General features: G+C 41.1%; 1 protein-coding gene across 3 annotated transcripts in view; it reads right to left on the bottom strand.

Annotated features, from left to right (window-relative positions):
- Window positions 1-24,919, bottom strand: part of SORT1 (sortilin 1) — a 67,089-nt gene that overhangs the window by 21,461 nt on the left and 20,709 nt on the right. For 2 of the 3 annotated variants that reach the window (XM_060625170.3, XM_060625173.3), the window contains exons 2-8: window positions 23,109-23,168; window positions 21,597-21,670; window positions 12,551-12,653; window positions 11,858-12,022; window positions 8,157-8,230; window positions 3,812-3,861; window positions 2,848-2,978 (exon numbers count right to left, since the gene is read on the bottom strand). In XM_060625170.3, coding sequence (XP_060481153.2) covers window positions 2,848-2,978; window positions 3,812-3,861; window positions 8,157-8,230; window positions 11,858-12,022; window positions 12,551-12,653; window positions 21,597-21,670; window positions 23,109-23,168 — 657 coding nt within the window. The remainder of the gene's footprint in view (window positions 1-2,847; window positions 2,979-3,811; window positions 3,862-8,156; window positions 8,231-11,857; window positions 12,023-12,550; window positions 12,654-21,596; window positions 21,671-23,108; window positions 23,169-24,919) is intronic. The other variant, XM_060625171.3, reaches the window with a different exon arrangement.

Below are 24,919 nucleotides of genomic sequence, written 5' to 3'. Positions count from 1 at the left end.
GCACAGAGCCCGATGTGGGGCCTGAACCCACAAGTCGCGAGATCATAACCTGAGCCAAAGTTGGACACCCAACCAACTGAGCCAGCCAGGCGCCCCACCAAAGCAATTTCTAACCCCTAGCAAAGTTCCAGGCAATGGAACAATCCATTCTATTGTAAGCAAGACTATCTTGGCTTCCTCTTTGGCTTCTTCATTCTGGTATGGCCCTGTATGATGTAATTCTCCCAACCTCTGACATTCCCATTTTCTTCAATAGAGCTAAGGGTATGATGGGGTCGTCTTTAGTTTGGCTTTACAGCCATTCACTATGCTTGCTCAGATAATTCTTAAAATGATGATTACTGTACCAAAGTTAGGTCCCTCTGAGACAGTCCTAGCATAACCCAAAGAATGAGACAATTAAGAGTCTAGAAAATGGAGACGAAACTCATGCTTGGGAGATCACAGGGAAGTCAAGATGTGACACTTCTCCTCTTTAAGGAAGTCTCTCTAAACAGCCATAGTGAAGGGAACATGCACAGGCTAGGAAGAGGCCAAGGAGAGGCAGAAATTAATATAGGGGAGCTGATCAGGGAGTATTTATCTGTTGAAAGGAGTCTGTTAGGTAGGCAATTAACACCTCCTTTCAGATAAATAGCTTAAAATAGCTACTAGACATATTTAGCCAGGGCACAGGAATGAGTCCCAGGGCTTCCTTATGTTAAATACTCTTTAAAATTTAGTGACAAGTACATTTAACCTATCTCTAACTTATACCTAGATGTTTACTTTCGGTCTTACTCATTGTTACAGGTAGAAACTAGAATTAAAAAGCACACACTAGACAGTAGCAGTACAGAGTAGGAGGCTAACTCTGGAAGCAGTCAGTCTGATTTCCACCAGGGTTCTATCTCTGGGTGACCCTAAGCAAGTTACTCAATTTCCTCAAATACAAATTGAGGTGAGAGGCCAGCTCCTAGGGCTGCTGGGAAGATGATCACAAAACTGCTTGAGACAGTTATGTATAGTTACTGTGTCCACTTCCGCGTCTCCACTCCCCCTTTCTCTGAACCCGCTGTAATCAGCCCGTTAACCCCGGTGCTCTGATGAAAACACGCTTGTCCAGGTCACTGACAACTTCCACTTTGCCAACTCCAGTAGACAATTCTCAGGACTCATCTAATTACGTATTTTAGTTGAGTTTCACACAGCAGATCACTCCTCCTGCTTGAAACACTTTCTCCCCTTGGCTTTCGTGGAATCCCTGCCCTACTCCCCGCCTCCCTGGTCCTTCCTTCTCAGTCTTCTTTGCTGGATTTTCATCTCTTTCCAACCTTTCAGCATTACTAGGGTGCTCTGGCCCATGCTCAGGCCTCCAGAAGATAACATCCAGTCACATAGCTTTATATACCATATAATTTGGAGAGATTCATATACCCGAATGCTTACTCAACATTCCCACTTAGATATCTAGCAGGCATCTCATACCCAAAACTGAATTCTTGATTTCCCTCCCACAAACTTGGTCCTCTTGTGGTCTCTGCCATCTCAGTAAATGGTACCACCATTCACCCAGTTGCTCAGGCCAAAGACTAAAGTTATCCTGGGTTCCTCTCATTCCCTCACAATCCACATCTAATCCATCAGCAAATCCTACTGGCAACACGTTAACAATATATCCACACTCTTACCACTTCTTCTCTCATCCATGTTAATAGCCTGGTCCAACCTACCATCTTCTCTCACTGCTGTCATGGCCTCCCAGCTTCTCTTGGTTCTTCCATTCCTGCCCCTTGTCAGGCTATTGGTTCCTGCACCTACCTATTCTGTCAAAAGAGCAGCCAACTTACACCATTCCCTTGCTAACAACCCTTCAGAGCTCTCCAACACATGAAGAATAAAAGCCATGCTCTTGGGGTGCCTGGGTGGCTCAGTTGGTTAAGCATCCGACTTTGGCTCAGATCATTATCTCACGGTTCAGTTTGTGAGTTCAAGTCCTGCATCAGGCTTCTGCTGTCAGCTTGGAGCCTGCTTTGGATCCTCTGTCCCTCTTTCTCTGCCCCGCTCCGACTCACTCTCTCAAAAATAAACAGATTAAAAGAAAAAAAAAAAAAAGCCAAGCTCTTAATCGTGACCTATAAAGGCCATTGGCTCCCCCTCTTTGGACCACCTTTGCCTGTGCTCCAGCCATGCTGCCCTTCTCACTGTTCTTCAATATTTCCAGCATGTTCCAATCCTAGGGTCTTTGTGCTTACTGTTTCTTCAGCCTAAATGTACACAGAGCTAAGTTCTCACTTCAGTCAGGTCTCAGACAGCCCATCCAAACCACCCTATCTAAAATAGCACTGCTCCAGTTCCTAACGCATTCTATTTCCTTACTCAGCTATAGATTTCTTCATAGTTTTAATTGTTAACTGATATTATAATATCGTATTTATTAGTTTAGTGTTGATCCAATTCCCTACTTAAATATAAGCTCTGAGAGCAGGACATTTATCTGTGTTGTTCACTGCTATATTCCTGGGACCTAGAATAGCACCTAGAATATAGGTGGTACTCAATTAATGTCACTATTTCATTACTGGATAATGAACAAATGGGACTGCTTTTTTCAGATGCCCATGTCTGAGTAGAGTCCAAACACTGGGGCCATGCATCCCAGAACAGGTACCACAGGTCATGTGGTGACAACAGGCTGAGCTACAGAGTAGCCCTGAAGAATCAGTCAACTTCTAGGAAGACTCCCTCCAAATCTTAGTGAACGTTGCAAAAAAGGCAAGAAACTCTGTCAGTCCTAGCAGTAAAAGTGACTCGTTTGAGACATATTTACAGAATATTAGAAATCGCCAATAAAAGGGCAATACCCACCTTATCAGCCATCACAGAGGCAAAAAGGAAACGTCCCCCAAGACCAAAGGAGTAGATTTTCACACCGATGGTTTTGAAGCTCTTCCCCAAGTCTGAAGTTCTCCATAATTCCAGTGCCCCAAGGTCAGCTTCTTAAACAAGACAAAATATTAATAAAAATTGCATATACTGGTGAGCCCCTAGTTCAAAACAACTGTTTTAGAATGTTCTTAATTTTATAGCTAAAGGATTTTTAATCTTATGCATGTTAATCAAGTAACAATATGAAATAACACAGCATTAGGCATAGGAAATTAACATGGGGTTTTATTTTTATACAGGTGAGGTTTTGCACTGGATAGAAAGATAAAGCTTACTTAATTAAAATACAGTGTTATATAAACGTGTCACAGCCACAGCATCCTGTTTTGCTTTCTTCATGCTTGGAAACAATCTTATTTTATTTTAAGTAGTCTTGAGTTTCTGGTTTTCTTGCTGATCATCTAACACCCCTACTGGAATTCAAGCCCCATGAGAGCAGGCCTTGGGTGTCTTGCTCTCTCCGTCCTTAGAACGGTGATTGGCACACTACTGCAGGTGCTCACATGAATGAATGGATAAATGAAATGGAGCCATGGACTGGACAGCTAACAACTTCCACCAACACAAACACAACCTCCATGCTCTTTTGCAGAAATCACTATGCACTTCAACTTGTTACTGTTTGTAGTCTAATTTTTACTTTATGTATAAGCGTTACTAAAATTAAGTATACTGCTTCTGTGTGTGGCTTGCATTTTTATTTGATCTAGGCTCAGTGCTTTTAAAATTTGAATCTGGTTGTAATTTCAAAATTTTAAAAATCATTGCCAGTTATCTTTAGCTATTAAAATCACAGGACAATGGAAGGATCTTTGATGTTTCTACTTCTTACAACCATGAGTGGACAACAGGACACTCTTATTTGGGACTAAAATATACTTACTGCAAGAGCCGTTTGCATAGGTGGTAAAGAAGATGGTGTTTTCTGACCCCCTACAAAGAGGCAAAGACAGAAAAGACACAGTTCAAGACTGCTGTCAACTGCAGTCACGAGCTCCAGGCAAGTCTACTAATGACACACTCCATCCGCAGGCGCCAGCTGAGACAGCTTTTGGGGATGCTGCATGCCAGATTCTCGCAGCCTCGCTGGTCAAGGTTCCCCCCAGCCCGGCCCCAGGATTTTCCCCAGTCCACTACTTCTTCACGTGGACTCTTTCAGCGGGTCAGACTGGCCTACTTACTCTCTCCAAATCTGCCTCTTGCATTTGCTGTTCCTGTTTCTGGCTTAAAATGCTTTTCTCTCTCACGTAACCAAATCTTACCCTCACAATCTTTAGGCTCCAGCTTCAAATTTAGCTCTTCTCTTTTTTTTTTTTTTATTAAAATTTTTTTTCTTAATGTTTATTTATTTTTGAGAGAGAGAGAAAGAGCATGAGCAGGGGAGGTGCAGAGAGAGAGAGGAGGGGACAGAGCATCAAAGCAGGCCCCACGCAGACAGCAGAGAGCCTGATGCGGGCCAAACCCATGACCCACAACTCATAACTGTGAGATAATGACCTGAGCCAAAACCAAGAGTCAGATGCCCAAGTGACTGAGGCACACACGCGCCCCAAAATCTAGCTCTTCTATGAAATTTTTCCTGGCACTCCAACTGGAAAGCTTCTTTGCTGCAAAATTCTGGAGCAGTGATTCTCAACTGGGGGCAATTTTGCTCCCCCGGGTCATTTCCAGTGGTCACAACTGGGGGATGGGCAGTTGTTGCCAGTATCTAGTGGGCAGAGGCTAGAGATGCTGCTAAACACCCTGCGATGCAGAGGCCAGCTCCCCCACAACAAAGAACTGTCTGGTTCCAAACGCCATTAGCACCAAAGTTGAGAAACCTTGTTTCAGGGCACTGTGCTACTCTGTGCCAACCACTCGGCATTCCTTTGTCTCCTACTTAATTATCTTAATCCACCAGTTTATGTCTTCTCTCTCCTATTACATTATCGCATTCTTAGGACAGGTGTGAAGTTCTGTGCTCTGTTGTTTCCCCTCAGAACCAGAACGAAGTTCCATGCTTTGCATGTGCTAAGTAACTTAGTTCTTTCATCTCAAATAGACAGCAAGGTCAGAGGTTGAATTATTTAAATTCGAACTTGGAAAGGGAATTTTCAGGAAAGTTGATTCAGACCCTGATGGTACTTCTAGATCAGCACCAGCGGAAGGTGTCAATTCAGACCCTGAAGGTACTTATCAACCAGCACCAGCGGAAGGTGCTGGGTCTGAGCATGTTCCTTTGGCACTGCAGGCTATCAATTCCTAGAAATCAAACATCTAAAAGGTGAGGTAACAGTGGCCAGCAGACCAGTTATCCTATATTTAGACACTAATCAGAAAAACGAGTTACAAAAATAAAAAATATTATACAGAATACAAAATACCTTTCAAAAATAAATTTTTACCTTTAAAAATTTTTTAAGTAATCTCTCCACCCCATGTGGGGCTCAAACCCATAACATGGAGAACAAGAATCACATGCTGGACCAATAGAGCCAGCCAGGCACCCCTTAACTTTCACTTTTTTTTTTTTTTTTTTTTAACGTTTTTTTTTTTTTTTTATTTATTTTTGAGACAGAGAGAGACAGAGCATGAATGGGGAGGGGCAGAGAGAGAGGGAGACACAGAATCGGAAGCAGGCTCCAGGCTCTGAGCCATCAGCCCAGAGCCTGATGCGGGGCTCGAACTCACAGACTGTGAGATCGTGACCTGAGCCGAAGTCGGACGCTTAACCGACTGAGCCACCCAGGCGCCCCTTAACTTTCACTTTTAAAGATGAGTTTTCTGTTTGTTTCTTTGAACTTTGGAGGTATAACTGACAACACTTAAAGTGCACACTGTGGTGATTTGATATACATATGTAAAGGTGAGTTTATGGTTTCTTTTTTTTTTTAATGCTTATTTCTTTCGAGAGGGAGAGAGGGAGGGAGGCAGGAGAGGGAGAGCGAGAGCGAGAGCAAGAGAGAGAAAGCGAGAGAGAGAGAGAGAGAGAGAGAGAGAGAGAGAGAATCCCAAGCAGGCTCCATGCTCAGCCTGGAGGCCAATGTGGGAGCTGGAGTGTGAGATCATGACCTGAGCCTCAATCAGTAGTCGGATGCTCAACTGACTGAGCCACCTCGGAGCTCCCATAAAAGTGAGTGTTAATGACCAAAATTACTAGAGTCTTACTATAGTAACACCCTATGTACCTTAGGTCCATCAAGAGTGAAGCAATCTGTTAACTTAGTTACTTTAAAAGCTACTTCCTTCCAGGGGTACCTGGGTGGCTCAGTCGGTTGAGGTGACTCAGCAGAGAGCCTGCTTGGGGTTTTCTCTCTCTCCCTCTGTCTCTGCCCCTCCCCTACTCACTCTGTCTCTCTCAAAATAAATAAACTTTAATAAATAAATAAATAAATAAAGTTAGTTCTTTCCTGATAAGACCACATAAGGCACAAACACAGTTCACTGAAACACACACAGTGAATGGGGTGCCCGGGTGGCTCTGTCAGTTCAGCGTCTATTGATTTCTGTTCGGGTCATAATCTCACAGTTCGTGAGATTGAGACTTGCATTGGGCTTTGTGCTGACAGTGTAGAGCTGGCTTGGGATTCTCTCTCTCCCTCACCTGCACACGTGTGCTCTCTCTCAAAAATAAATGAATAAATATTAAAAAAAAAAAATAGAACAAATGTAGACGTGGCATGTGTCCCTTGGTGGTGCTGTAAAAACCTCATGTAACCAGTGTTTCCTGGGAAAAGGCCATTTTATTCAAGCGATATTTTTTAATACTTTAATTTCAGTAGATATATTTAGCAATGTCTCTATTACACATTTCCCTGACTCCCTAAGTCGAGGACATTAAATATGAAAGTCTTCCTTGGACTATGGGTCATCTTCACGAACATCAACCGCAGGAAACTGTAACACAGTGTTCCCATTAGAAGTCACTGAGGTACGTGTGCTCTCTTGATCTGGCACCAAATAATCACATCCTGTTACAGCTTCTGTTTCTCTTGCTTTTACAGTCCCCCCACCTCCATGCAGCTCTCAGGCAGGGGATTCTCAGGCTGGGTGTGCTTGCTCTTGGTGTTCACACACCCCACCTCTGGCACCAATCTGCTATCCACAGGGAAGTTACATTAACAAGTTTGTTGAAATTAGTCAAAGAGAAGGAAGAAAGAGGTTCTAAACAGGGGAGTGAGCCTAATCAGAATTTGGGAGGTATGAAGGTTTTTAACACAATTCTTGCTCAACAATCTCCCAAACTCCCCCAGTAAATCTCCTTTCACAAAAGCCAGAGGTTAAGCCGCTGACTAGCCAGTTAGGACAAAGGTGATCTGCTCCTAAGAACTCCTCCACTGCATCATCTGGCTTTTTTTTTTTTTTTTTTTTTTTTTAATGTTTGTTTATTTTGGAGGGAGAGAGACAGAGTGCAAGCAGGGGAGGGGCAGAGAGAGAGGGAGGGAGACACATAATCTGAAGCAGCTCTAGGCTCTGAGCTGTCAGCACAGAGATCATGACCTGAGCAGAAGTCAGATGCTTAAGCAACTGAGCCACCCAGGCACTTTTTTTTTTTTTTTTTTTTTTTGAGAGAGAGAGAATGAATGAATATGAGTGGGGGAGGGGCAGAGAGAGAGAGGGACAGAGAATCTGAAGCTGGCTCTTGTGTGCCGGCAGCAGCGAGCCTGATACAGAGCTTGAACTCATGTCAGATGCTCAGCTGAGCCATCCAGGGGCTCCTCCTCCACTGCATCATCTTAAGCAGGCACTGGGTGGGGGTGGGGGCCCAGCAAGAGAAGTGAAGGATTTCTGGTGCACGGACAGTGTGACTCTGATGGCCTGGAAGCCCTCTGGGCTTTCTTCCTGAGTCCGTGCTACATTCCACACGACTGAAATGGAGCTCTAGATGAGGGAATATAAATCTGGGCACAGGGAAGTATGTAAGTCCTCAACTCAAAGCTGTATTTTATGCTTTCCAACTGATGTCACCATTAATGGAGACTAAACCTTTGCAGGCAGAAGCAACTCAGTCACGTGCCTTGTTTTACACTTTATATTCTAACATTTAGTGAGACTAAGTATTCTTCCCCAGCAGAATTAGAGGCTCCTCCAGGTCAAGATCTGGGTCATACCCCTTCGCTTGTATCCCTTAGGGCACCCCGAAGAGTACTTGGCACATGGTAAGTGCTCAATATTTACTCATGTGACTTTTGGCAGCCCTGTCAGGAAAGGTTTAGGGCTCTGCACAGATGGAGTCTTCTGTTACTCACCATTTGGCCAAACACACTGCTTTGTGGATTTCTTCCCATTTTCCCCCAAAATCCTTGGACACCCACAGGCCATTCTGAAAGATTATAAATGACTTATCAGAATTCCAGCTTTGTCTTGTGCAGCTGCTTATATGACCTTTAATAATTCATATCCAATCATTCAGGACAGTAAAAACACACACGGAAGCTCCATCAATAAGCTGTCTGCGCTATACACATGGTTTATGGCGGCCTTGTCAGGGTTTGGGAAGTTCAGAATGACAAGTGCTTGTGGAGTGCCCAGTACATGCCAGGCACTGTACCAGATGTGCACAGGAGACACAAAGACAAATAAGATAACGCTCCCTGCTCTCAAGGAGTTCACAGTTTAACAAGGGGTGCAGATATGAAGTTTGACACAACGTGGGGGCACAGATACAAGTTTGATACAATGTGGTAAGTTACAGAAACATGGTCTCTGGGGTGAGAGTAGGGAGGGGAGGGGCAATGAATGAGAGATGGTTTGTGAAGACAGCTGAACTAATATTAAATAATGAACAGTGTAACCAAAAGAAGGGAAATGGGAAGATGGGATGTTATTACACAAACATATCCCAGTACTAGTCAAGGCGAGTCAACATCGCAGGGTGGGCAGGGAGCTAAAAGCCTTCAGATACTGATGGAGCACAAATTCCAAGGTGAGGAAAGAAGGGACTAATGCTTGGAAGAAAGGTGTGGGTCAGCTCACAGAGGGCCCTCAGTTTTACTTTTTTAAAGGTGGAGTACTTGGATGGCAATCGGAAAGGGGTGGATTTCTGTTCAGAAGCAGGAAAAGTAATGAAAAAGTAGTGCCACATTAGTTCATGAAGAGTTACTGAGGCCCTACACCACAGCTATAAGGAATAGGCTCCAGAATCTAGAAACTAGATTCAGGAGAACTGGGTGATTTTTCCTGTAAGGCAGAGAGAGAGAGAGAGATCTTTAGCAGTATAGAGGGGCAGCAAGATAGGAATCTGAGCCTTAGGAGGAAGCCAGAAATATGGATTTGAGAGCCTTATACATTAATTACAGTGGCAGTTAAAATGGTCAGCGTGGAAGAGATTGCTCACAGTGAAATGAGCGGTAGGGACTCAAGGGTAGGTTGACAGGAGTTTACGAAAGAGACCAGGAAGGAATGGTTAGAAGGTAGGAAAGAACCAAAGGAATGAAGTCCTAAAAGCCAAGCCAACTGAGTTCCCAGAAGGCGAGACTGGCCAGTATTTTCAAATGTAGCAGAGACTTAGTAAGATTAAGATGGACAATGTCAGCTATATCGACAACACAAGCCTACTGGGCCCAGACCCAAAGGAGGTGGGACAGAGATATCCTGGTGCAGCTGAGATTAAATGAGGATGGTCTGGGCAGAATTTACCCCCACTGTTCTCCCACTCTCATCCACCATTCTTCCTCCTGTAACTTTTCCTCCTCTGGTAATGTTCACCTCCCAGCATTTCTAAGGTACCTAATTCTACTTAGAAATAGGTAAGGGTCTGATATCACCTGTTTTCACTTTAGTACATATTGGTCCATCTTATACACACTGATTATTTTTACTTCCTACTTATCCTTAACTGGAAGAAATTTGAGGTATAAAAGCAGACCGTGGCTACCTCTTCCTGAGGATAGCATGTTTCAATAATCTCAAGACACTTGGTAATGGTGATGAGGTGGTCAAAGCCATCCCTCTGGGGGTCTCTCTGCTCCCTTGAAGGGCCTATAGCTCAAGCTGCTGGAGGCCAACTTCCTGGAATTGTTGCATTAAGATCTGAAGCCTACCCAGCAGGGCAGTTTCCTTCCTCTGGCCTCCTTTGGCTAAACCTAACTTTGACCTTCCTTGAATCTTCCAGCCTTCCCCCTGCTCACCGAAGGCCCAGAACCCAGACTGCTCTTCCAGTGCCCTTCACCCTCCCTGTGCCAGCCCAGCTTGTCCACATTGATGGTCCAGTTTTTGTCCCAGAATAGTCACCACAGCAATGGCTCTCAAATTTTAGTGTGCAGGCTCAGCCGCGAAGGTTGTTAAAAATACTAGCCACCTCACAACCAAAAGTCACTGATGGACTCTACCTGGATTGGGGCCTAGGAACTGCATATTAAACCAGTCTCCTAGGGGTTTCTATCTGATGTTGCTGGACAGAAGAAATCAGAAATAAGATGAGAGAGAGCCATGTAAATGTAAAGTATAATTATGATTATCATAGTCTAGCAACTCAGACACTTTGGGCCCTAAAAATCCATGCTACAGAAGAGTGATCCTCTAGGAAAGGAAAAGTGACACATGTTCCCCAGGGATCTTTCAAAAGAGAGGTGGGAGGGTCAGGGAGGGACACAGGTTTCTGGGAACAGTAGAGGAATGTGCTAGGGGATGCAGAGATTTAAGACTCTGGATAGTTAATACATGAGTATCAAAGACAGAAAACAATATGCTTTATATACTGGGAACTAACAAAAAAAAAATCATAAAAATGTGGTTTGGCCATAGCAAAGGAATAAGACCATCAGAAATTTGACAATTTATGCATGTCCCTTGCAGCATAAGAATGAATACATTAAACTGTTTTCTAGTTCGTTACTCTGATAGTACACATTTATTCACTTAAAAAAAACTGGAATGACAGCTAGATAGCATACTTATCTGGACTAGATAGCACATGAAAATCATGCCCTTTACCAAATAGGAAAAAGATGCAAAAAAATACATAATCAATGTCTTAAGAAGTCACTAGAAAGCAGTCCAATATAAAGAGCATATCCTACCCTCTTGCACCGTTGGTGGGAATGCAAATTGGTGCAGCCACTCTGGAAAGCAGTGTGGAGGTTCCTCAGAAAATTAAAAATAGACCTACCCTATGACCCAGCAATAGCACTGCTAGGAATTTATCCAAGGGATACAGGAGTACTGATGCATAGGGGCACTTGTACCCCAATGTTTATAGCAGCACTCTCAACAATAGCCAAATTATGGAAAGAGCCTAAATGTCCATCAACTGATGAATGGATAAAGAAATTGTGGTTTATATACACAATGGAATACTACGTGGCAATGAGAAAGAATGAAATATGGCCTTTTGTAGCAATGTGGATGGAACTGGAGAGTGTGATGCTAAGTGAAATAAGCCATACAGAGAAAGACAGATACCATATGTTTTCACTCTTATGTGGATCCTGAGAAACTTAACAGAAACCCATGGCGGAGGGGAAGGGGAAAAAAAACAAAACAAAAAAGAGGTTAGAGTGGGAGAGAGCCAAAGCATAAGAGACTCTTAAAAATTGAGAACAAACTGAGGGCTGATGGGGGGTGGGTGATGGGTATTAAAGAGGGCACCTTTTGGGATGAGCACTGGGTGTTGTATGGAAACCAATTTGACAATAAATTTCATATGTTAAAAAAAAACAACAAAAAACTGAGAACAAACTAAGGGTTGATGGGGGGTGGGAGGGAGGGGAGGGTGGGTGATGGGTATTAGGAGGGCACCTTTTGGGATGAGCACTGGGTGTTGTATGGAAACCAATTTGACAATAAACTTCATATATTGAGAAAAAGAAAAAAAATTTCAAAAGGACATAATTGGAAAAAATAAAAATAAAAAAAATAAAGAGCATATCCTAGAGCACCCTTTTAAAACAGTATATTTTGAGCCTATAAAAATGCAAAAAAGCAAGACAAGTTCCTCAATTATACTTACTTCAGTGCTGAGGGCTAACAGGTAATCAGAATTCTGAGGGCTATACATCATCTGAGTCAGAGGGTGAAAAGGGAGATTGGTCTGAACAAAGTTCTTTGCAAAATCTGATGATCGAAAGATTCTTCCTCCATGACTTCCTCCAGACACCTCTGCTGTTAAAATCACCTGATCAGGAAGAAAAAAGTTCAGATACAGAATATAATACTATGAAAGCACAGGAAGTTCTTACACCATTTCCACCAGGTGTTAAGAAAATTTTCAAAAGTAAGAAGAGTCATAAAAACAGTAATATTAGTTTGTGCACTGCACTCCTCAACTATTAGTCTTGTAACAAATGTTATCCTACACTGAGCTAGCGTGTCATAACTATGAACGTAGCCTGCTCAGTTTGGGATTAGCGAGTTGCCCAAAGACTAAAATGTTGTCTCATGGATTATACATTGTGATGCCAACAACCACTACATAATTACAAAGAGTTTGGCTGGATCTTGGAATAGGGACCAAAAAAAATAAAATAAAAATCCTGTGTGCTGAATTCCGTTATTTTATGAACAGCACTAAATTATGTTTAATTTTAAAAATACACTAACAGCAAACTAAATATACTGCTGTGTACAACCGGATCATTCCACATGATCCACAGCCTGCGTGTGGTACCAAGCACAACTTCGTATGTATCTGAATGAATCTCACCTTTCCAGAATTCTCAGGACCAATAGCCATGCCAAACTCAGTCCGAATGAAGGTGTTATTGATGAGATTTGTAATATCCTTAAAGTTCTTTCCATAGTCCTCACTGAGAGGAAGAAAAACAAGACACATTTAGAATGCGATGGTCAATGAGGACACTGCTGGGCTCCTGCCTGCCTTCCTTTCCCCCTTCCCACTGGCTTGGCTGAGGTGCTCATCGTCCCCTGAACAGCCTCAGGGGGGCTGATTCCATCTCTAGCTCTGGTGGTGGGCCTGATTAGTCTGAAGGAAATCGCATTCCCTTACCAGTGATGGGATCAGAAATGGGGAGTGACCCAGGATGAGCCAATAAGACCAAAGAGGGGAATTTGGAGTCTTTTAGGAAACACATTTCTTTACACTTAAGATAGCCACCTGACAAAATGATGTCTTCTTTTAGATCAGTGGTTCTCAATCAGTGTATTTTTGCCCCCCACCCCCATCCCTAGCTGCAAACGTTTGGTAACATCTTGAGACATTTATGATTATCAACAACTCAGGGGTGAGATGCTACTGGCATCTAGTAGGTAGAGGCCAAGGATTCTGCTGAACATCCTACAATGCACAGGACAGTTTCACAATGAGAAAAAATTATCTGGTCCCAAATGTCAGTAATGCAAAATGTGAGAAACCCAACACCGTAATATGTGAACACAAAGCAAAAAATTGCTACAGGCATTCTGACACAACGAGAGTGTAGCTTGAAAAATAAGCCAACATACATGGAGAGAACTGCTGAGAGGATTCTGGAATTCCGGAGTCTGTGACATTGGACTGAATAACTTCTATATTAGTTATGCGCCATTAATTCCCTTATTATTTGAGCTAGTTTGGGTTGAGATGTCTGCTAAATGTAGCCAAAGGCCTCCTAACTAACCTGTTAATGCACAGTACACATGATAAAGCTGTAAACTCAGCAGCAGGAGTCTTAAAGTCCCCCACTTCCAGAGGCTGCCGTCCCAGGTACCGGCCTCTAGTGCATGCAGCACAAAAAACACAGCTAGGGAAAACAAACGCACTTAATCTCATCTCTTGGGTTGTCAGAGCTTTCCCCCAAGGTTCATTCCAACAATGTCTTTGAGAGGTATTCAATTTCGTGTTTCGATTTTGAAAACTAAAAGCAAAAAAAATCAGTAGCTCTCTACCTCTGACGGGTTTAATACTGTGTGCAGTTCTGATAAAACATGGCATAGAATGTGAAATCTGCACATTCACTGAATCTAAATGTTCATCAGTGAAGACCACCATGTTTTGCAAGTCAACTGCCCGGTGATAAGTGCAATGTACAGTGGTCTTCACCAACAGAACAGACGACTTAACAGATGGCACAATTTTGGTAGCAGCCTCAACAAATAATCACAGAACCACAGAACATTAGAGATACAAGGGACTGGGGACATTTTGTCCGACTACCCTCACAGATAAGGAGGTTCAACGGGAGGCAACTGTCAAAAGTCTATGAGTTAACTAGGGGCAATTCTAGTTAACTAAGAATTCTTTACAATTCTTGTAAAACTACAAGCAATTCTCTTAACTCTCAGCCCCATACTAGACCAACTTTTAATTATTTGTGAGTTTTTCTCTTACAACCTGCAGTCTTCCGCTATCTTGCCAGGGCTTGTGGCCTGGCAGTAAAGATGGGCTCAGAGGAAGTTGAGAGCAGACAGGAAGGCAGTATTTGTGAGTGTTTGCATAGGTATGCAAAGCAAATCACATGTGACTTTAGGTTGTCTGAATAACTCTTCCCATTTCTTAACACACACACACACACACACACGGAAGATTCCTAAACAAACTGGGGATTAGGCAGTGCCCAACCAATTCCTTTATTACCCTTTCCTTGGCTTTGGAGTACACAGAAAGTGTTCTTATCTTCCAGACAGCAGGTCAAGGGATATGCACGAACAATTCATAGCTCTACAATGTACATATCATCAATCGCTCAGACAACCATCTAAAGGAGTTTGTAGTTGCTTGCTTATCACCAGCTTACAAATCTCCCCTCCTTCATGACATCCCCAGGGAACCTCCACAAACCTGTTGGCAAGCCTGCTTGCTTTTTAAGAACTTGGCACAACAAAACATATCCCTGCCCTTCAGAAAGAGAAAGCAACAATGCACAAAACAAAAAATCATCTGTGACACGACCTTAGCCACTTAAAAAACAACTGGAGTACAATGGACTAGTATCAACCTGCTAGGATTTAGGTAGGGTTCTGCTAAGACCACATAAGGCCAAGGAATACATTTTAATGTAACACTTTATTTTATTTTATTTTATTTTTTTTCTTGAGAGACAGTGTGCATGTAAGCAGGGAGGGGCAGAGAGAGAGGGAGAGGGAGAATCCCAAGCAGGCTCCATGCCCAGCGTGGATCCCGAGGCGGAGCTCGATTTCACAACGGACCATGAGATCACGGCCTGAGCCAAAATCAAGAGTTGGACGCTTTAACCAACTGAGCCACCCAGGTGCCCCAAAACTTTATTTTAAAGTAATTTTATTTTCTATCAGCACATTTATCCACACACAACATGTATCATGAAAAGGAAAACAATGAAACATTTTGAAAAATAAATCCATTTTCAAATTCCATAGGATAATGAATAGCATTATAAACAGCAGTCAAATGATAAGTTAACAAAACCCTGTGAAACCACCTGCTTTAGGAATAAGTCTTTTGAACAAAAAATAACCAATTTCTTGTTGCCAAAAAGAAATGATCACTTATGCATGTATCTGTGCTGTAAACATATGCATAACAATATGCACGTGTTTACAGCTCAAGAAACTGTTAAAATAAAAATATTATTGGAATATAACCTAATAACCCCAAAGAACAAGAAAACTCTAGACATTAAAATAAATGAAAAAAAAAAAAAAAAAAGTAATCCTCACATGGAACTTCTAGTAAAAGCATGCAAATTCCTAGCAAGATGAAGGACTCAAAAGAGGGTTTTTCCAGAAGACTCATATATTGACACTCAACCCCAATGTCAACAGCCAAAAATTACATCCTTGTTTTTGAACACTTTTCATTTACAATACATTGGAACTTGTAATACCAGGCATTTGAACTGCAGACATTTAATGAAATGGAACAGTATAAGAGTTCTACAATATCTCAGATAATCTTACATTTTAATTTTTTCAACAATCAAACAAGCATAGATATCCTTGTCTGCTTGGCTTTCAGGCCTAACCATTTTTCTGTTTCTTTAGTTCATTTCTGCCATGATTAAGTTGCTATAAATTGCAACATAAAAGCAACAAAGATGACAATAAACTTAAAAAAAAATAACTACACTTTTGTCTTTTTCACTAATCAGGAAAGCTTACACACTATATCCTGATTGTTCACGGGCTCCATATGTGCAAATGTGACTACTCACTCAAATGTATTTGTAACCCTAAAATCAATACTCATGGCACTCTGGCAGTCATTTGCAGGCATGCACAGAGTGATGAACATCTGAGTAACCCAGCGTGCCCATTCCCAGCTGAGGTCCAATGGGGAGCTGCTCTGCCTTCTTGTTCCAGCTCTAATACTGCAAATAAGGGTCTTCTTCACAGTCTATTTAGCACCACACGTTCTGCATTTTTGCATTTTTTGTTGGTTATTCTGCTGTTTAAAATAGCCCCTTAGCACAGTGTTGAAGGGCTACCTAGTGTTCCTGCACACAAGAAGGCTTTGATGTGCGTCATGGAGAAAATAAAGGAGTTAGATAAGCATCTTTTGGGGAGGATCTGGTTGTGAGCTCAATGTTAATGAACCAAGATATATTAAATAATGTATCTTTCAACAGAAGCACACACAAAACAAGGTTACATACTGACCAATTGACAAAAATGAATGTTGTGACCAGAGGTTTGCAGGAGCCTAAACCTTTCTTTCTTTCCCCTAGGAAAATTGGTTCAGTATTCACTAATTCAGCATTCAAGGAGACTTTGTAGAAAAATGAAAATCAGCTGTACTGAGATTTCCAGTTAAAAGACCAATAGGGAGAATGTAGCATATTAAAATGTGGCTACATAATTACAGACCTCAAATCATAGACCAGCCAGTAAAATGGGCAGAATGTGAATTTACATTAGTCTGAAAAAAAGACTTTTTATTTAACCCCGATTGTCTAATGCTAATTGTCTAATGTCTTTTAATTCTTTTTTTAATCCTTATGCAAAAAAGGATACAGGTTTTCTGTAGAAATTTTGAAAATATAAGTGGGAAAATAAAAAGGGTAAGATATTGTGGATAAGATCCCAGAACTTTTTTTTTTTTTTTAATGTTCATTTATTTACTTTGACAGAGAGCACGAGCAGGAGAGGGGCAGATAGAGATGGAGAGAGAGAATCCCAAGCAGGCTCCATGCTGTCAGAGCAGAGCCGGACATGGGGCTCAATCCCACCAATGGTGAGATCATGACCCAAGCCGAGTTTAAGAATCAGATGCTTAACCAACTGAGCCACCGGGGTGCCCCAAGTCCCAGAACTTTTCATCACAAGGAACATGAGAATGTATCCAGTGTCCTTATTTTGCTTTGGTTGACAAGGCAATGCAATAGGTATTTTCATGGGAATATTTCCTACGTGATGAAAACCACCTAGTTTCATGATTTTTATATGCCTTAAGTTTGTAAAAGTGAAGTTTTAGCAAAAATGCCATCATCATACATTTTAATAAACTTTTTATTTAAGAAAAAAGAACAGTAAAATATGTTTTAAAATGGACTTTATGCTACCCTTGTAGCATATGCAGTCATTGTTAATAATCTACTACAGTGAAAACTGAACCAAGCATATCATTTAAAACAATGTCATACAAGATGTCTTAGAGAAGCCAGCTTACTATAGTTTAATATCAGTTGTATACCTTTAAGTTTACCTTTCAAGTAACATCCTCAAAAATTTATACTGACTATGGAATAAACTTTAATTTGAAATTTCTTAAGATGTCCTTACTAATTTCCAAAAGTTGAACAACTCTCAATAGGAAATAACATAGCAGCAGTTTTGCAGTAATTAGGTACAGAATTTTGATGCACAATAATGCTTACATGTGTCTCACTAAGTTGATCTTACAACGAAAAGTTAGCCTCAAGAGGCCATAAAACAAAAGGGTGCAAAATATCTTTCCGTTGCCAAAAACCAAATTATGTTTACCACAGATCTAGTTTATTTCCTTTTTAACTTCACATTTGAAAAAGGCAAATGAACTTTACAACCTATTATATAAATTATTCCTTAACAGAGAATCAAAATTTAAACTATTCAAATATAACTCTTTTAATTGAAGATACTATTATTCAATTTTACCTAATCATTAATGCCTAGGGCTTTTATTTATTTCCCAAATCTTCCCATAATTCTTTTTTATTTTTTTTAAACGTTCATTAATTTTTGAGAGAGAGAGAGAGAGACAGAGAGAAAGTGAGCACGCGCACGAGCACCAGAGGGGGAAGGGCAGAGAGAGAGGGAGACAGAATCTGAAGCAGGCTCCAGGCTCTGAGTTGTCAGCATGGAGCCCGATGCGGGGCTCAAACTCACAAACCGTGAGATCGTGACCTGAGCCCAGGCTGGAAGCTTAACTGACTGAGCCACCCAGGTGCCCCACCCACAATTCTTTTTTATAACCTAAAGACCAACGTACACTTCCTTCTAACTCAGCATAGGTAACAAAGCTTCTTTCTAATCCTGTGAGCCTCTGGGCCCTACTACTCAGAGCAGCTGGCATGTGAGGAAAGTGCCTTTTCTTTGAACCCCAAATGAACCTTTGACCACATAAGATTTGGTACGGAAAGATAATCCAGTAAGTAATATAATCATGGGAGCTTTAAAAAACAGAAGAGTCTCAGAGTGGATTGAAAAGGCTTTTATTTTATTTTTCAGTTGGGCAACCTCCCCCTATTCAGGACTCATCTTAATCAAACTGCCCCCTCCCCTCCAAAGCAACACGTGCCTCTTGGCTGGCACGTTCAACAACATGAGTCACTTCACAGCAGCCAGGCCAGCCCAGGGGGAGAAGCAACGAGGCATATTTAAAGTTTCCACCTAAACTCTGGAAAAGGTCTCACTTCACAGCAGGGAGGAAATAATTAATATTCAAAATGACCTTGGGAAAAACAAAAAACAACCAAACAAAAACCCTGCTGTACAACATGAAGCAAAAGAACCTTAGTAACATGAGACTATCAGAAATAAATAGCACTGCCCTCTGGTAAAATGTATGTTAGGGGTTTCTCACAAGACTAGACAAGTATAGGATGAAAAGGGCTGAGTCAGATGGTAGTAGGTATTTTAACAGTGACATTTAGTGATACTGTTTCTGTTTTGGTTTTGGCTGCCTTAAAGTAAACACAAAATTGAAAAGCAAAAGGATGGGAAAAAAGAGTCATGAAAATACATTTTACTCCCCCTGGGTATGACTCATGAACCTGTCAGGAACAGTTCTAGCCACACGATTAAAGAGCAACATAGAGAATAAAAAGTGAATTCAGAAGGCAAGCAAATAAGTGATGCAGACAATAGGTATAGAAGGTAGTTCAACCTGGAGGAGGAAGAGTTTAGTAAACAGCCTTCACAACATGGCTCTTTGGAATCAATAGGAGAGGATTTGCTACTAAAAAATGAACTGGAAATCAGCACCTTCTATGACACATACATGTGTGATATGTATCACAGCAGCATTAGTAATCCTGAAAAAATTAGCTACAACCTGAGTTTCCAAGAGGATAGTGATTAAGTAAATTCTGTCAATCTAACAAAAATGATGAGTTACCAGCAGAGGGGATATGAAAAGTATCGTGGTATGAACATTCACCAATCAGAATGGGTACAGGCTGTGACACGAGGTGTTAGTAATACTTGCATATTGGCAGCGGCAAGGGGATGTGTGCATTTGTAGAAGCCATGGAAGCATCTGGGGGCAGGCAATCACTTTTTACCAACTGGCACAGGAGGCTTTCAAATTCATTTTAACAACTGGTACAGCAGTGCCAGAACAGGCTGGCTACAAGCCATCCCTGGCTGTTGGCACGGCAGCAGCTGACCCCACCAAGTTCTTACTCCACGCCAGCCACTGCAAAGCATAACTTGCAACAGTTACTGTTAGTAATGGTAATGGTCTATGATGACCATTGTTATCATCTTTCTTTTACAGATGACAAAACATTTAGGGAGACTAAATGACTTGTTCATTCTGCTTGCAAATAAATGATAGTGCTGAGATTCAATCCCAGGCCTATTTGCCAACAGAATCTGGCAACTTTACCCTGCACCATGCTGCTTCCCAAGACTACGTGGCCATACGAATAATATTAAAGGGGAAAATCAAGATAATAAACTGCAAATAAGTTAAGATTATACCTTACGGTGAACTTTTTTCTTTTAAAATTTCCAAATGTCTTATAATATGGTTGTATTCCTTTTATAATGAAATGTAAATTGGTAAGAAAAACTGTATTATATGGAAAGATTTTATGACAGCAAGTTTTTTTAAACACTAGAAAGAGTTACAAATTTTTTAAATGTAGTTTTTCCTTTCCCAAACAGGATACTTTTCATCTGTCTGAAATGTTTCAACCGCTGTTCTAAATGAATAAACAAAATCACCTATAAATTATAGCCCTTTCTAGCACTGGGATTCTACAATGTGTTGTCAATCTTTATCAAATAAAAAATAATATCAGCCTAAAAATTATAGAGAAGCCAAGACATGCATTCATTCAATTAGTATGTACTGCTTGCCTGCTATGAGTCAGCTGTTTGGCTGGTTGTTGGAGAACCCCGAGTTAGTCAAGAACCTTGCCTTTATGGAGCTTACAACAATTCCAGATGGCAATTCCTTCTTAGCAAATTTTTAAGCCAACATCACTGTGTGGAAGGGCAGAGAGCACTGGCTCCAGGCTTAGTAGCAGCAGTCAGTGATCATGCCTACTAGGGAGGGGAGGTTAGGTTGATCCATCTCAGAGCTTCTACATGGGTTCACTCCATGTTGAAGTGAATGCCAACAGTCAAATAAAGAACACTGAGAGAGTACAATGCTCCCGGGAGCCCTACAGGTAGTTTCTATGTCATCTGCTGGGATGTCATATTCTTTAGGTCCCTTGGGGAAAAATGGGATAGGCACAAATGACTGAGAAGACAATCAGCAATTTCTGAGAGTTGGCTGGTCTTGAATCTTATAATTACGGGAAAGAACCTACTATTTAACAACCTGTATCTTTGAAAAGACAACTCTAAAACCTTGTGAATGTCACAGTATAGGTTATGACTCCTGAACACACACTGCCAGCCACCATCATTACCAATGTGAACACTATTAGGCACTTGGGTTAGGTCTGACCTGAGGACCTCCTCCTGATCTGGAAACAATCTGTTTAGGGCTTAAAATAGGTACCCATTTTTCTAAATGCTTGGTTATTTACTTTGAGAGAAAGAGAGAGGAAGAATCCCAAGCAGGCTCCGTGCTATTGAGTGCAGTACCGATGCAGGGCTCGATCCCACGAATCATGAGATCATGACCCGAGCCGAAATCAAGAGTTGGATACTTAACCAACTGAGCCACCCAGGTGCCCTAGTATCCATTTTATTGTAAGATAAATCACATTCACTTAGGAGGTATAGTGAGGACTGTAAAAACCATTTCAGGGACATAAAAACCATTTTGTGCTATTGCAGGGATATAAAAAATCATAATAAATAGAAAGGTGGTTAAAGTCTATGCTACTTTCCCACAGATAAATACCCATTTAAATTAACAGACACATCCCTATGGACTCTTCCTTCATCTTCCTTCATTGTTTTGCCACTCAATTATGTCAGCCTAATCTCCTTGGAACTAGATCCCTTTTCATATTTCTTCAGGTTAAGTAGGCACTCAATGTGCTGAGTGTGATAGTCTGGTGAAAATTTAAGATGCCTAGAAGATCCTTTAAATCAGCTTTGAGACTCCATCAAGTCTATAAAAGTAGATATGCTACTCAGCCAATGCCCCAGCCACATGTTATACATCTCACCTTCGATATAGCTTGGACTGTCCAAAAGTCATAATTACCAGTGGTACATGGAAGGTAGTCAAGACTAGAATGATCTGGGAAGAGACAAAAGCATGCAGTCAATAAGAAAGATAGTCTAATTACATGTCTGCATGTGATGGGATTAAATCAACATCTAAGAGGCTGCCAACAGCCCTGGTCTGTAGTAGCCTATACTGTTAATATCAGAAAACCAAGACATACCAAGTTACTAGGGCTCACAATGATTCAAGATCTCAACTCATTTTGTTGAAATGGTCCCATCACACACACTTGTAACAGTGAGGCAAAAGTAATCAACTACACATTATAATAAAGGAAGGGTTTAACCACTTTGTATCTCTATTATTGTAAGATATTCTCAGGTAAAGATCATCTCTCTTCCTGCTTACAGAGCCTAGAATAGTACGGGCGCTCTAATAGAAGTCATGGTGTCATATACATCTGTCCTTTCCTTCTTCTCCTTGCTGTTATTTCTCCATGAAGTTAATTTTTTAAATAACTATTTTTCTAGACAAAAATATGCATGGAGAAAAGATTCTGACAGATTAGCACAACAGGCTAAGGAGTCTCAGGTAGCCATGTAACAAGAAATCCTAGAGATGCCAACTCTCTTAGATAAATGGATAAATCATGGAAAATGGCATACAACCCAAATTTTAGAAGAAATTAAGACATGATTAAAGAGACAGTCTACCAGAAGTTTTAAAATTAATTAAAGTAAGTAATTTGTAGCTTGCTTTTCAACATCAAAATTATTTCTTTTGGTTCCTGATATAGCCATCACATGCCTAAATGCTACGATACATACATTACCAGAATCCCAGAGGGTATGAGCTGTGGTCCCTGACCTTGTTCAGACAGCAGGGCACAGAGCCAGGTAACGTCAAGCCTAGATTCAAGACCTGAGGCCACCCTCAGCACACCCTCCTACCGGGAGACTGTCTATACTAGCAGGGATAAGGGGCTAAAGAACTCTCCTTTCACGCCCCTGATCCTGGCAGGGGCTTCTCTGTGGTGGGGAAGGGACAACAGAGGGAGCTGAGCAACCATGAGCCCATGGGCGCCACAGTCCTTCAACACTAACTGTGGGAAAGGACACAGGAACAATACAGTTTGGAGGAAAAATGCCAAGATGTGCAATGTGCAGTTTTCCGCTTCTACACAGGGGCTTTCCCAAGTATTGTGAGGCTTCCGTCTCAGCACATGGCACTCTCCTTTCTCTTTCTTCTTCTTGTTCATCTTGATGCCAAGCAGCCACCAGAGACTAAAATGGTGTCTATCTTCCTATTATGGAAGAAGGCGGTCACAAGATGCTTCCAGTTCTAAAGCAAAACCAAACCAATCATCGTCCTGAAAGTCGGTACCGCAAACATGCATTTTCTGCAACTGAAGTTGGAGACTATTTCAGGAAGTAACAACATTCATTGCTTAAACTCCTAAAATCGACATCTTCTTGCTACGCTGAATTAACAGACTCAAAATACTACTTACCCCAGTGCCATCTCCAACCCAGGACAAGGATACTGAGACACTGAGATCATCAAACACATGCTACAAGGAAAAAGAAAATTCATTTAGAAATGACATCTGTCTTTTGATCTTTGACTTCCTTAAATAATTCAGAACATTATTACTTTCAAAGTAATTCAGTTCATAATTGTAAGGGGATACGGATTCCCAGAACAAAATTTGGGAGAGACAGGACTGAACTACTTAACCCAAATTACAAACAACTTGGACATTTTAATTCTCTCTCATACAAAGTAAGCCAAGCAGATGAGTTTTCTTACTGCACCAGATGGGGAGATGGAATAATCTAATTGCTTTCTCCAACAGGACTAAATATAAAGATACAGAAAGTATTCTTAGGATGCTTTAAAACAAGAGATCACAGCCCACATTGACAGATATAATTGTAACCCAATCAGCATAATTTACATTTTTCAAGGCAGCCTTCACAGTACAGCTGAGCAGTTAATAGCTGGATTCCTTTGGCTCCTAGGTTAACTCACTGACCCAAAATGACAAGGGACAGAATCAAAGAGCCAATGCCCTACTTCACCTTTATTTAGTGATGATGATGATTATGATAGAAGAACAATCTTAACTGTCATGGTAAGAGTGAGGAGAAAGAAAAGGGAAAGCTGGTGTGTTAATTCCAAGATATGGTAAGCATGTTGGACTACAGTTATAATCATCATCATAGATGCTTTACGGTTTTGGTTTTCAAATACTTTATTTATAAAATAATACATATCCGTTATAGAAAATGTAGGCAATAGTAGGGAAGTATGATAAGCAAAATATAAACCATTTGTAACCCTATCGTGCAAAGATATTCAAGGCTAACATTATTTGTATAATCTACTAGTTTCTATCATTTTTTAACTGATAAAGAAAGAATTCCAAAAAGGCAACAATGGCACTTGGTAAAAATTTCCAACCATACACAAATATATACAGTTAATCCTTGAACAATGCGGGGGGGTGGGGGGTGGTCAGGGGTGCTGACCCCCTGGTACAGTCAAAAATCCGCATATTACTTTTAACTCCCCCCAAACATAACTACTAATAGGCTACTGTTGACTGGAAGCCTCACCAATATCATAAACAGTAGATGCACACGTATTTTGTATATGTATTATATGCTATATTCTTATAATAAAATAAGCTAGAGAAAATAAAACACTATAAAGGCAATCATAAGGAAGAGAAAAATACATATACAGTACTGTACTCATCAGAAAAAATCACGTGTAAGTGGACCCATGCAGTTCAAACCCATGTTGTTCACAGGGCAGATGTATAGTAAAAAGTGAAGATACTTCCTCTCCCTCTGCCACATGCCCCACCACCTCAAGCCCCACTCTCCGAGCAGTTAATTAGTCTAGTATTTAGTTCTACTAAATGGTGACAATTACGTGCTTTTCTCTTACAAAGACATATATCTTATTAAGTTTTTTCATCTTAAGCATGCCCTGCCTTTCTGAGTATGAGCAGTTCCTTAGGAGCAGAGGCTATAACTTTATACTTGTTGGTATTCCTTATGCCTACCACGATACTTTACACACTCAATAAGCATTTGTTGAAAATGATTATACGTCCTTCCCAAACCACCAACTCAGTCTCAAAATAGAACATGTCTATAAATGGTGGGAGGCCAGCCGCTTGGTCACTCAAGCCGCTACCCCAACAGAGAGGTCTGAAGAGACAGGACTCAAAACACTAACTGTTTTGCTTATCTTCTAATTTTCTTTCGTGGTTCTCCTGAAAGGGCTTCTGAATTCACCTATGCTATTTCC

The sequence above is a fragment of the Panthera onca genome, chromosome C1 (assembly GCF_046562875.1).
Source record: "Panthera onca isolate mPanOnc1 chromosome C1, mPanOnc1 haplotype 2, whole genome shotgun sequence".
NCBI classification, from domain to species: domain Eukaryota; kingdom Metazoa; phylum Chordata; class Mammalia; order Carnivora; family Felidae; genus Panthera; species Panthera onca.
Note: the sequence above shows the minus strand (reverse complement) of the source record. Positions and strands in the feature narration are given on the sequence as shown.